The sequence below is a fragment of the Lissotriton helveticus genome, chromosome 11 (assembly GCF_964261635.1).
Source record: "Lissotriton helveticus chromosome 11, aLisHel1.1, whole genome shotgun sequence".
Lineage (NCBI taxonomy): Eukaryota > Metazoa > Chordata > Amphibia > Caudata > Salamandridae > Lissotriton > Lissotriton helveticus.
The window spans coordinates 66,030,679-66,043,992 of record NC_136072.1 but is presented as its reverse complement, the minus strand read 5'-3'; the positions used below and the strand labels follow the sequence as shown (position 1 = coordinate 66,043,992).

Here is a 13,314-nt window from a genome sequence, read left to right as displayed (position 1 = left end):
TTTTTATTGGCAAATAAATCAGTTTCTCCCTCTGACCATTAAAGAAGTGCTGTGAAGTGACATATATGCCATTATAGCGCTACCGAAAATAAATAGGTATACAGCCTTCACATCTTCCCAGATGCAATCGCATCTAAGGGGTGAGCGAGGGGAGGCAATGAGCCGATGGCGCAAGCCACCTTTCGTGACGTCACTTCCTGTAGTGACGTCACTTCCGGTGACAGCATCCCCCCACTTCTTTTTTTAGGACTTGTGCCATGTACTTAGATCCTTCATTCATTCATTCAGGACAGTTCTGGCACTGTTTCACTGATTTTTGGGATGGTGTTGCATGCCACTTGGTGGAGGATTGAGTGCCATGGATATCTGTCATACCGTATCAAAATAGATGGTTCTCCCCATGTTGAGCATGCTTTGCCTTTTGCGGAACAGTTTGCCTCATTCATCATTGGCCTGCTGCAGTACCCACAGTGTTTGGGAGTTTCCTTTGCTGCCATCTTGAGTCCCCAGCTGCTCAGCACATTCACAGATTCTCCTGGCTCTGTTTTAATTGAGCAAGTTCCTACTGGCGCCTCGGTGTGGGACACTTGTTTCACTGACAGCGCCTGATGGCTACCATATCGGAGTAGTTGTCATACATCCACTAATCGGATGTATGACATTACAACGCATGCTTTTACCACGCATGCCTTTACAACGCGGTTTTTACAACGCATAGTGCTTTGGGGCACTGGATAGTGAATTGTTTAATTTACTATTCCAACTCCAGTCCCCGTGAATAGAAGGGAAGGTGTTGGATAGTATATTAAACCTATTCCCTATCCTACAGCGCCCCCCCAGTGCAATGCGTTGTAATGGTTTGCGTTGTAAAAGTTGCGTCGTAAAGGCACTGCGTGGTAAAAGTTGCGTTGTAAAGGATGTTTCCCCCACTAATCTTGTTCACAGGGGAATTAGCCAGAGGGTATGCATTTACCAATTAAAATAACGATACAGGGTGAAATGAAAAAATGTAATACACGGACTACAGAAGTGTTCCCAAGCTTCTGTGCCTGCACTTTTGCCAACAAAATTAATACTATCCATGCGGGTATGGGGAAAGAAGTAACCCGAAAAACACTCTTGTCCCTGCAGATCCAGCCGAATGCTTGAGAAGCACGCAACACAAAAATCAAAAAAGGATTTTTTTTTTTAACGGGTGATTGTCACAACCAAAGCTTTCCAGTTTGGAAGTAACACAAAAATTAAGCACTAAAAGCTCTGTCCATGTCATTCACACCAGTTCATGTCACGAGGTGCCGATTGGAGCTGTGCTTCCGTAGAGCCGCAGACACTTTAAACATGCCAGTTTCACAGTGGAATACCCTGTTAGATCAGTTTACATTGATTTAAGGCTGAAAAAGAATGATTACAAATAAAATAAGGTGCCGCAATAATGCCGCTAAATTTCCACTTTTGTGCCGCTAAATTTCCATTTTTGTGCCGCTAAATTTGCAAGTGTATGCCGCTATATCCTGGGGGGTCTGGTTGGAGCGGGGCCTTCCTCTTCCCCCCGCTCTTTCCGCTGACTTGGCATGTCGGGCAGGTGCGGCAGTGGTTATGCACATCGTTGCGCATTTTCAGCCAGTAGAAATGGGTCACCAGGCGGCTGTAAGTTTTGTCCTGTCCCAGGTGCCCGGCGAGGGGCACATCGTGTGCCAGGTTCAAGAGGAAGTCTCTGAATCGTAGGGGGACCACCAACACTCGGCTGGCCCCCAGCTCGGCAATTTTCTGTTCACTGTATAGGAGGCCGTGGTCCAAGTATACCCAGTGGGACCCCGAGGTGTCCCCGGCGGCTTGGGCTGTGGCTTGCTGCCGGGTCCCCTCGAGGGAGGGGCAGGCCTTCTGTTCCTGCCGGAATTGTTCTCGGGTGGGACCACCCTCCTGGCGCCATTGGGCTAGTTCGGGTATGTCGCTGAGTTCGGCGCTGCCTTCTCGGTCATGCTCCGATGGCTCGGATTCTTCACTGACTGCGGGCGGTGGTGGCGCGGTCCACTTCGGCTCTTCAGTCGGGGGAGCCTCGGTTGCCGCCGGGGCCCGGGCAGTCATCGATCGGGTCGTAGCGCAGACCCACTCTGGTAGTCCCATCATTCCTAGATGTTCTCTCCGCTCGACTTGGGCCCAGGGGGAGCTCTCGAGGTCGTTTCCGAGGAGGCAGTCCACAGGGGCGTCGTCCCGGACAGTCACCTTGAGGGTGCCCGACACCCCCCCACTCGAAGGGGATTCGGGCCATCTGACACAGAGTCTCGGAGTTGTCGGCGGTCCTCACGGGGCATCGCACATTTGGTATGATCTGTTTGGGGGTCACCAAGTGGCAGCGGACGGCCGTCACACTGGCTCCCGTGTCTCGGAGGGCTTCGGTCCGCCGTCCATTGATGTGGACCCACTGACGGTATTTTTGAGTGTTGCTCGGTAGCGGGCCTGGGGGACCATGTCTCTTTCGCCCAGGCAGGCTAGGGCCATGGCGGCCGGTTCATACTCGGTCTGATCTTCATTGTAGACCTCTTCGTCTTCTTCTCCCCCCTCCCCCAGGGCTGCAGCAGCGAACTGGCGGGTCGGAGGCCCGGTGGTGCCGGGGCGCTGGTTCATGGGGCAGAGGGGGTCACTGGCATAGTGACCGGGCCGCTGGCATCTGTGGCAAGTAATGTTCGGGCGGGGCCCCGGCCGTGCTGGAGGGGGCCCTCTTCTGGTCAGGGTTGGCGAAGGTTTATTCGGGGGGACCCCCGAGGCGGACTCCGGCCCGAGGCCAGCGGAAAGTCTCGGCTCCTGTTCTGGCCTCCTCCGCCGCCACGCTGGCGGGGGTGCCCCTGGCCGTTCCGTCCCGTTTCTCCTATCAGGGTCCGGGGGACCCGGGTGCTCACCCATCGATCAGCCTCGACGGCGAGTTTCCGGGGCTCGGTCAGCTTGCTGTCGAGGAGATGCTGTCTGAGCTCGACAAAACAGTTGTTGGAGAGGTGTTCCCAAACGATGAGGTCGAACAGCTGTTCGTAGGTGGACACCTTGCTGCCTTTGATCCATCCTTCCAGGGCCCGGCTATAAAAGTTCACGTACTCCACCCACGTGGTACCGGGGATCTTTTTGCAGTCTCTGAACCTCTGTCGGTACATCTCGGGGGTGAGGCCATACCGGGTGAGCAGGGCGTCCTTCATGTGGTCATAGGAGGACATCACGTCCTCGGCCAGCTCGAGCAGGGTGTCTCTTCCTTCGCTGACAAATCTCCCCCATAAGCCGGCACCCCAATCTTTTCGCGGGATGCGGTGCGCGGTCATGGCCACTTCATACGCCTTGAATCATTGCTGGATATCGTCATTCTTGTAGTATTCCTTGACGATATCCTTGGGAATGTGGACCTTCGGGTCGGCAGGAGGTGGAGGGTCCCGGGTTATCGCGGCGCCAGCCTCTTCGATCTTGGCCTTGATTTCTAGTTCTTTGAGGCCACGCTCGTGTTTGTACGTGAGCTTTTTTTCTTCCAATTCCCTTTGCCTCCGCCTCTCGTCCAGATCTCCTTCTAATCGTAGTTGCTCAATGGCCATTTTCTTTTCTGCTAATTGAAGTTCTCCATCCAGCCGGAGTCGGGCGAGCTCGAGTTCATGGAGCCGACTCCTCTCTCGGTCCCGGGCGTCTTCGTGGGAGAGGCCCGGTTCTCTGTTGGCGGTTCTTTCTTCCACTGGGGCTATGACCGTACTCAGGGGTACTTCTAGGATAATGTCATCGTTAGTCTGGGGTGGGGTCGCTCCGGTCTCCACCCACGTTTGCAGCGCGTCTTTGAAATCGTCTTTTGTGCTTAGTCTGGTGGTAGCGATACCCAGGGCTTTGCAGAATTGTTTGAGTTCTTTATGGGTGTACTCCTCTAATCGTTCCTTCTGGAATTCTGTGGTCGTTCCGGCTTCCTTAGTAGTCATCGTGGTTGTGGGTCTCTGTTAGTAGTGGCGAGTTACTCGCTGTACGATTTGCGCGGGCTCAGATCCCGTCGCCTGCCACCAATGTTAGAAAGGCGATCCCAGGGGAGACAGAAGATGTCTGACTGTCCGCCCCGAGACCCACCTCTCTATGGAATAGGCCGAGCGCCGTAGGGAGGCCTCCTTGGCGAGGCTCCTCTCCTACAATCGTAACAGCTGAGCAATCACACTACTACAGATGGACACCACACGAAGGAATATTCACAAGTATCTTTATATAATAAAATGAAGGCACGTTCTTGGCCGGTTAGTAGGCAGGGATCGAGGGAGCCGTAAAGTCTTGGTTTCGGGAGTAAGGGGGTAGCGGGACAGTCTTGGCACCAACTGGTGCGTGGATAGTTCACGGGGTCAGGCCGCGACAGCGTCAGCAGGGCCGTGGTATAGTTCAGCGTGGGTCAGGCCGCGACAGCGTCAGCAGGGCCTCGAAGATGGTTCAGTTCGGTTAGCCCGCGACAGCGTCAGCAGGGCCTCGAAGATGGTTCAGTTCAGTCAGGCCGCGACAGCGTCAGCAGGGCCTCGAAGATGGTTCCGTTCGGTCAGGCCGCGACAGCGTCAGCAGGGCCTCGAAGATGGTTCAGTTCGGTCAGGCCGCGACAGCGTCAGAAGGGCCTCTAAGGTTGGTTCAGCTCGGTCAGGCCGTGACAGCGTCAGCAGGGCCTCGAAGGTTGGTTCAGCTCGGTCAGGCCGCGACAGCGTCAGCAGGGCCTCGGAGATGGTTCAGCTCGGTCAGGCCGCGACAGCGTCAGCAGGGCCTCGAAGATGGTTCAGTTCGGTCAGGCCGCGACAGCGTCAGCAGGGCCTCGAAGGTTCCAGGGCATGAGTTCGGATCAGGATCAGCCGCGACAAGGTCAGCAGGGCTTCGACTCCAAGATACAACTGGAGTCCTACTACAGGGCTGGCCTAGATATAGGACTGGAGTCCTTTGATGTCCGGACCCTCGTGCCTGGGGGTCAGAGGGGCCGGGATGAAGGTGTCCAGACACCCAGCAGGGGGGTGGAGCCAGTGCCCAGGGAGGCTGGAGGGCGATCGATACCAGGCGTCCGGGGACGGCTGGAGGCCCATCGAAACTCCCCTCCTCCGGGATCCGTCAAGTGGCCACTCTACCACCTGGGAGGATCTTGGTGCCTCGATGTCGAGGCTTCGCTGGGGCCGGGGCCAGGGATGGCTGCGGCCAGGTGCTCGGGACGTGATGGGCCCAAGATGGAGTCGGGCCGGAAAGGGTGGCCTGGCATGGTCGCCAGACCGGCAGTGTTGGCGAGCAGGGTCTGCCGGGGTCCCAGAGGGGAGAGCCGTGGGTTGCCAGGGGGGCTGCTCTCGTCGATGGTTCGTGTTCAGGGGGGTTGACGGCGGGTCGACGGAGGCCGGTGCCGTCCTGAGCCCGCCATGTGGGAGGGGTAGGACCACGCCACGAGGCCGGGTCCAACAGCTGTTTATAGATGTCATATGTAGGATTTACTACTGCTTTTGCGGGGAATATTTCTAGCAAGTGTGTGTGTGTAGGTTCTCCCAATTTTTTGCGAGATTGTGGTGTTCCAGGGCCGCTGGGGTTTCTGCGAGTGTGTACACAAATTCCATTATTTCGTTTGTTATGTTGCCTCTCCATTTGAGTTTCCTGAGATTGTTAACTTCCGGGATTATAGCTAGCGACACGATACTCGCTTTATGTTCGATGTTTAAACTCAGTATTGTTTCTTGCGGAAAGTGATCGCTTTCTGGACGAGGTATGATGCAAAAATGATTGACCTGCTGTGAGAGCTCGTTGCTAATTAGAGTGAAGTCTATTGTGGATTTTTTATTTCCGCATATGTAGGTGTTTTTTGCGGGTTGGTCGCCCTTTATGTTTCCGTTCAGCGTCAGAAGTCCCAAAGAATCTAGATCGTTCCTTATTTTTTGGATATTTCTTTTATTATTCTTGACTCTGGTCAGGTTACTGTTGAAATCACCTGTAATCAGCATCCTGTAGGATTGGTGAGTTATTTGTAATGTTTTTATTAAGTTTATTAATTCTGTTATTAATTCTTTTATTAAGTTTATTAATTTATTAATTCTGACAGTTTTTTGATTTTTGTAGACTTCTGTGGGTGGATGTAAACGTTTAGAATCAATAGCTTCCACCAGCCTTCTTTTGTGAGTTGTTTATATCACCTTGCCTGCTTTTCCCCTTTCGTATTTGTGCTTATTGTTTATCTCGACCTTACAAGTTACTATGTGGCCATGCTGTACTAACTATGTAACCTTTGTAACGATGTAACCTGTAACTATGATCTGATGCTCATGTAAAGCGCTCTGATACCTCCGGGTCAAGCCAGCGCTATATAAAACTTTTGAAATAAATAAATAAATAAATATATTCTAACTTTATGATTTGTATCCAATTTTCCCCTTAATCCATTATCTCGGACTTCCAGGTGAAGTTGTTAGTTATATATGTAGACAAACCCCCCCTTGGATGTCCATATTTTGCAGTTTTTTCAGCCATCACATGGTGTTCTTCATATCCTATGATTTGTCGGGGGGAAACATTCCATGTTTCTTGCAAGAATATTAAATCGAATGTTCCCAGAAAGGCAATTGTCTCTTGATCTTGTTCCATGTTTTTAAAACCATGTACGTTCCAAGAGCAGATACTTATTTTCCTTTCAGTTTTCTTACATTCATCGATGTTTCTTTCTTGCTCTATGTGGCGTGGACTGATTCCATCAAGAGCGATGAGAATTCAATGCTTGTGGAATCCAAGACCAATCCTGGTCATTCTCCGCTGATTAAGTTGCCCTGTTGTTGTCTTGTTAGGCACGGTTTCCCTCCTTATTTGTTGGATGATTGTCTCATTTCTCGCTCCTCTTAAGATGGAAGATGTTTTTCCTATTCTGTTTGTTACTAGGGGGGGCCACACTGTTTAGTAGAGGGTATGGATACTTTATTGGAGTTGGGTAAACTAGTGTTATACCCCATGCTGCAAAGTCTGTTCGTGTGGAAAAGATGAGGTCCGTTATCTCCTTTGATGCCCAAGTTGTGCTGCTCATTTCACATTCTGTGTCCTTGTTCGTTTGAACGAACTCTACTTCTTATGATATTAGGGTTTTCCTGATTATCGCTTTGCTTTTTGGAGGCCAGGCTGATGGTAAATGAACTAGAGCGCCTGACTCTCTCTCGCCCAGATATGCTTATTTCTTAACGCATACCTGTTTGTTTGCCCTTCGAGGTTGCTTTGTTCCAAATCTGCCTGCCCCACCCTGGCGTGGATTCCCCTTTTACCTGCCTTCCTTCCTGAAGCAGGAGAGCTGGAGGAGGCACGAGTTTTTTTTTTATACCACAGCATTTTCCCTTCTGGATCCAAAATGCGCCCTAACTGTTTGTCGAGATGAGGGCAGCTAACTAAGCTCAGCTTTCCCAGCCGATGTCTGCTCGGCTGGGAATGCCCCTGAAACAGATCCTAGCTGAGTCTCACCAGTCTCTGCAGAGCCGTGATGCTGCCTCCGCCCACAAACCCGCTCCACGCTGGCAAGTATCGACCAAAGCTGATCATGGGCTTGTCATGAGTACTGCATAGGACCAAGACCACTGCCGAAACTTCCCTCTCCTTGAAGTCAGAATCCCTTGTTTTTTGTCGTGCACACTCACATAGCGTGCCTTAATTCACCAAAGAGGTAAGAGTGCTACCGGCCAGCACTACCTGCAAGCCGCCATGTTCCCTCCAGCCTGTGTGCTTAAGCTACTTGCTAACTTGTTTAGTTTGAAAAAAAGTTTATTTAAAAATCTTTTGGCCCTTTCTCTGTTGATGTCAATTAGTTGTTCTTCATGAGTTGCTGTATAATCCTTTCTAAAGTTTCGGGTAATGAAGATTACCAGTAAGTAATGTATTCAATAATGTACATGGTTCCTTCAGCCCATAAGGAATAGCTCAAAATCTTGAATATTCCTTGCTATCTTGTTGTTTAATTTATATTTTACAATGTTAAAACCTCTGACAATCTGATGCGTTGTTTCCTTTCTCTGTTGATGTCAATTAGTTGTTCCTTATGAGTTGCTGTAATCTTTTCTAAAGTTTGAGATTTCTGTTTTCTTTGACAGAATTACCTTAAACAATGAGCCGCTCTGTAAGTGCTGCCTCCAGAGAGGGAAACAGATCCTCCTTGATGGGTGCCAGGACCCCAACATTCAAACCAGGCTCTACAACGTCTAACCCAGCTTCAGGAAGGGCAAAGACAACAACATCATTCTCAATGGTCACGCGCAGAGCTCTGTATACCCACTCCAATGGTGCCACCAAGTCTGCTCCCTCTTACACGCCTGCCAGAGGGGGAAACAGATCCTCCTTGATGGGAGCCAGGGCCCCAACATTCAAACCAGGCTCTACAACGTCTAACCCAGCTTCAGGAAGGGCAAAGACAACAACATCATTCTCAATGGTCACGCGCAGAGCTCTGTATACCCACTCCAATGGTGCCACCAAGTCTGCTCCCTCTTACACGCCTGCCAGAGGGGGAAACAGATCCTCCTTGATGGGAGCCAGGGCCCCAACATTCAAACCAGGCTCTACAACGTCTAACCCAGCTTCAGGGAGGGCAAAGACAACAACATCATTCTCAATGGTCACGCGCAGAGCTCTGTATACCCACTCCAATGGTGCCACCAAGTCTGCTCCCTCTTACACGCCTGCCAGAGGGGGAAACAGATCCTCCTTGATGGGAGCCAGGGCCCCAACATTCAAACCAGGCTCTACAACGTCTAACCCAGCTTCAGGAAGGGCAAGGACAACAACATCATTCTCAATGGGCATGCGCAGAGCTCTGTTTACCCACTCCAATGGTGCCACCAAGTCTGCTCCCTCTTACACGCCTGCCAGAGGGGGAAACAGATCCTCCTTGATGGGTGCCAGGGCCCCAACATTCAAACCAGGCTCTACAACGTCTAACCCAGCTTCAGGAAGGACAAAGACAACAACATCCTCCTCAACGGGCATGCACAGAGCTCAGGTTACCCACTCTAAGGGTGCCACCAAGTCTGCTCCCTCTTACACGCCTGCTGGAAGTGCCCAATCACATCAAACAAGCAGAGCAACACCGTCCAATAAGACCCTGGGGAAGGCAGTCAAAGCAATAGAGAAGGAAACAGGGGGTCAACGAGACAACCCAAAATGGCATGAATGGCGAGAAAACCGCATCACGGCCTCTGTAGCACACAAGATTGCCAATAGCCATTTTGTGAATGACAAGAGTTCAGAGGTGCCACAGTCTTATCTCAAGGCAGTAGTGGGTCAGAGTCCTGTCATACAGACCCCAGCTACATCCTGGGGAATTCAGAATGAAAAGAGGGCAGTCCAGGAATATGGGCACCTCAAGTCCAGGAATTCAAGAGTAGGCATCAAAGTTGAAGATTGTGGTACCTTCATTCACCCAAAGAAGACCTGGCTGGCTGCCACTCCAGATGGTGTTGTTACGAACAGCTCTACTGGGAAGCCCATTAGCCTTCTTGAGGTTAAGTGCCCGTACAAACACAAAGACCATACAATAAGAGAAGTCTGCAAAGATGACAACTTTTGCTTAACCCCAGCTGGTGGTTCCTACACTCTCAAGAAAGACCATCCATACTACACACAGGTGCAGACACAGATGGCAACCACAGGCGTCAAGAAGACTGACTTTGTGGTGTTCACTGAGAAGGAGACCACCATTGCTCCTGTAAGTTTGATGGGAAGGCGACTGAGCCCACGCTGGAAAAATTCTACAACGATGCGGTTGTTCCGCATGTGAAGAACAATAACCACCCAGCATAGAGTAAACGAGAATACAAAATTGGAGGATGCACTGGGTTCCATCAATGTCAAAGTCATCAGATGTCAATGTCAAACCAAGAGGCATTTCCACAACACAAAAAACTTGCTCGGCCCACAAAGTGTAACATTGTGAAAAAACGAGGAGAATACCCCTTTGGATTTGTTCCCATTGCAGGAATTTTATTAAAGGAGATATAATTTCTCATGTAAACACTGTAGAAAAAAAAACGCATGCTAAAATACCTTGATAGGCATTTGTATATATGAGAGGAAGACAGAATATAACATTAAAATACTTCTTAATAAACTTGGTTATTGGTGGTGGCAAATGATCGAATTTTAGAGCAATTATACTTTGTTAGTTCTTTAAACAGTAGGAGTACGACCAAAGACGTCATTTTAGATACATGTTTAGACTCTTTAGACCCGTAGGGTCTCAACAAAAAGATTAGACCCCTTGTCCATTATGATGTTTTATAATTTGAATTTTGGAACTGCAATGTATAAGAAAACTGGAATTTGTGGTATGTTAAACGGGCTTCAGGTAGGAAATTGGGAGATTAAAAATTCTTGTGGGAACAAATTGATAGCGCATGCTTTCATCCGGTTGAGGTTGGTTTAACTGAACTAATTATATATCAGACTAGATAGTTTATTTGTTCTTGTTTTCCTCACATTTTGACATTATCAAACAGGTGGCATCATACACTACTTGAAAATGATTTAAGTTCCATAAAATGGCCCAACCTATATTCATATGGGATTGTTAATGTGGCTATAATGTGATTAAGGGGAGGACAAGGAAGAAACACTGAAGAGAGAAGGCATTGAACAAATGCCTTAAAATCACTATTGACATTGAGAATAAAAGTGTGTGAAATGTAACCTGAGGCAATGCTTTTATTGTGATTATCAAATCAGTGCAAATCGGTTTTCAAGAAGTCTGCTAGGAAGCAGTCTCGCAACTCAAAATTAATTCTAGCCATGTATGTTGCAAATGGTTGGCAGCCATTCCTTCCAGTCCACTACATCCCATTAGACATTTGTTTACATGAAAAGGCAAATGAAGGGCCAACAAAAGCTAACCTGCCACATGTTCTTTCTAGTTACATCTTGTTGTAATACTTTATTCGATTAATATATCATAAAAGTACAGACATAAAAAGAATGCATAAGACAATTTACCAAGTATTACTTCAGTTTCATTAAAAAAATCATCACTACTAACAATTTAAAAATAGAGGAGGGTTTACACAGAATTAAAAACTCTCAGTGGGTGGGGTTTCATTCCTCCAACTGCACTTACAATGTGGCATTGCAAAAAGGTGGCAGTCACAGTCCATGAAATCTGTCGGTTTTAAAGCAGACTTTGTGGGTCTTTCCTTCATTTCTAGGATTCAGACACCACTGGCACCATCGAGTGCCACCAAAGCTTTCACCAAAGGGACCATTGAGCCTGCAGACTGGGTGATTAGTAGACTTTCTAGAACTAAGGGCTGTATTTAGAGTTTGGTGGACAGGCTACTCAATCAAAACACAGTGGATAGCCCATCCCCTGTATTACAAGTGCCAGAAGCTATAATGTATTTGTAATAAGGCAGCCGGACATCCAACACATTTGTGAAGGAGTATCCCATCCACCAGACTAAATAAGTCCTTATTATTACAGGTGCCAGAGCTATAATGTATTTGTAATACAAAACTCAGGGCATCAATCACATTTGTGAAGGAAATCCGGACAGTGGTATTAGGTTTAGGAAAATGGCGCCACTAGGAAGAATCACACAGTACAGTATCAGGATACGATTAGTTCACGTGACAGTGCAGCAAGGTGAGAACCACCAACCTTCCCAAGATAGGCCTGGGCCAACACAAACAACTAGCAGCCGCCAGCACACGGCGAGTACAAGTAAAACTTTTCAATTAAGCAGTTTACTTAATCAGCACAAGTAATCAGACCCCCCAAGATATTGTGGCATAGATTTGCAAATTTATCGGCAAAAAAATGGAAATTTAGCGGCATTATTGCGGCACTTCATTTTACTTGAAATCATTTCTTTTCAGCCTTAAATCAATGTAAAGTGATTTATCTGAGTTTTCCACTGTGAAATAGGCATGTTTAAAGAGTTTGTTGCTCTGCAGAAGCACAGCTCCCATCTACACCTCGGGAGAGGGGGCCCTATTACTTTTAGCACCCATGAATGCACCCCTGCCGGTGCACTGCTGACTACTGGACCCATCCAGAATGTGCTACACCTGTGGGCCAAGAGGAGTGTTTTCCTCGGAGCCGGAGTGACTGTTCTTTACCAATCTGCACGTCTCCATCTGCACGTAACTTAGGTTTTGAATGAAGTCCACAATTAAGTAACAGCAGAGGGGTGTGTACAGGGCTTTAAGTAGGATGGAACACCTGGGGTGGGGAGGAGTTTTGTGCAGTGGGTGCATAAAGCAAGCCATCGATCTTTCTGCAGCATGGGGTTACTGCAAGACTGTCTTAGCATTCACTGTAATAAACCCCCTACCTATGCCAACTGCCCCCCCCCCAGACCTCATGTTTTCCCATGCCCCCCTGCCTCTCCAAAATGTTTGTGTTCCACTCCCCTCTTACCAAATGGCAAACTGGAACCTATTGCTTCTAGGATTGAAACCTTTCACCTGCCGGACTTAAGATTCTTTCTAACAAAGCCCACCCCTCATCGTCACTGTGACACATTCGGCTTCCACAGCCAAGGCACAAGTGCAAGATATGTTACCTGTGTGCATTAATTTACTGGGGCAAATAAATGCTCAGAAGGGACATGCAAACTGCATCCCAGTGGGCCGCGTTTGTCAGTTTCCTCTCAATTATCTTGATGATCTGTGAGGGTCAGCTTGGCATAGGGTGGTACAGTGATCTCCAACCACTCGTTTCCCCTGTGTAGGACAGTCTGCTCATTATGTCTATGAAAGCGTTTGGACAAAGCAATTGACAGCTCTTTATGTGTGCCAAGCCTATTTTCCATAGACAGAATAGACTTTTCCAGAGGTAAGTAGCGAGAGCTCTGAACAGCTGAGAGATGGCCTAGGTCTGTCCTCTCCCACAGGATCTTAGAATTGTTTTTAAAAGTCCTGAACCGCACCACAAATATGAAAAACGTTTGTTTCTAAAATTTGTAGAGAAACCCACGAAAATTCACAGGTCTTCTCCAAGAATATTTTAACGTGGCCTATTATTCAGAAATTGTCACTACTATCTTCAGAAAATTTAGAACAGGTGTTTAGAAATACACTCTCCACCATCTCTGCATTTGAATAGTTTTACACTTTTCAACTTTATTAGACCATGAGAAAACTGTTTGAAGGAGCGCACTGAAGCAACTACGAGGATGAGCGATTCAATGTAATAAAATCATAAATTATGTGTCGAATAAAACACATTACTTGCATCTAAGCGGCAAATTAAACTTATTTTCATTATATAGAAGCCCAAAACATTGACTTTATCAATGCTTATTGAACTTTTCACCAACTCTACAGCCTTTTTACACTGCACGCTGGCAGAAA

The 13,314-nt window shown here is 48.3% G+C and overlaps 2 protein-coding genes across 3 annotated transcripts in view; one reads left to right on the top strand and one right to left on the bottom strand.

The window, feature by feature from the left end:
- LOC144791017 (cytochrome P450 2J2-like) overlaps window positions 1-13,314 on the bottom strand; it is a 381,495-nt gene that overhangs the window by 327,713 nt on the left and 40,468 nt on the right. The gene's annotated exons all lie outside the window — the stretch shown is intronic.
- Window positions 8,864-9,748, top strand: LOC144791690 (uncharacterized). The gene has a single exon (XM_078666432.1). It carries the CDS (start codon window positions 8,864-8,866, stop codon window positions 9,746-9,748), a length of 885 nt encoding a protein of 294 aa, XP_078522558.1.

Coding starts and splice junctions, on each gene's coding strand:
- LOC144791690 (XM_078666432.1), top strand. CDS start 8,864: ATGGGTGCCAGGGCCCCAACATTCAAACCAGGCTCTACAACGTCTAAC.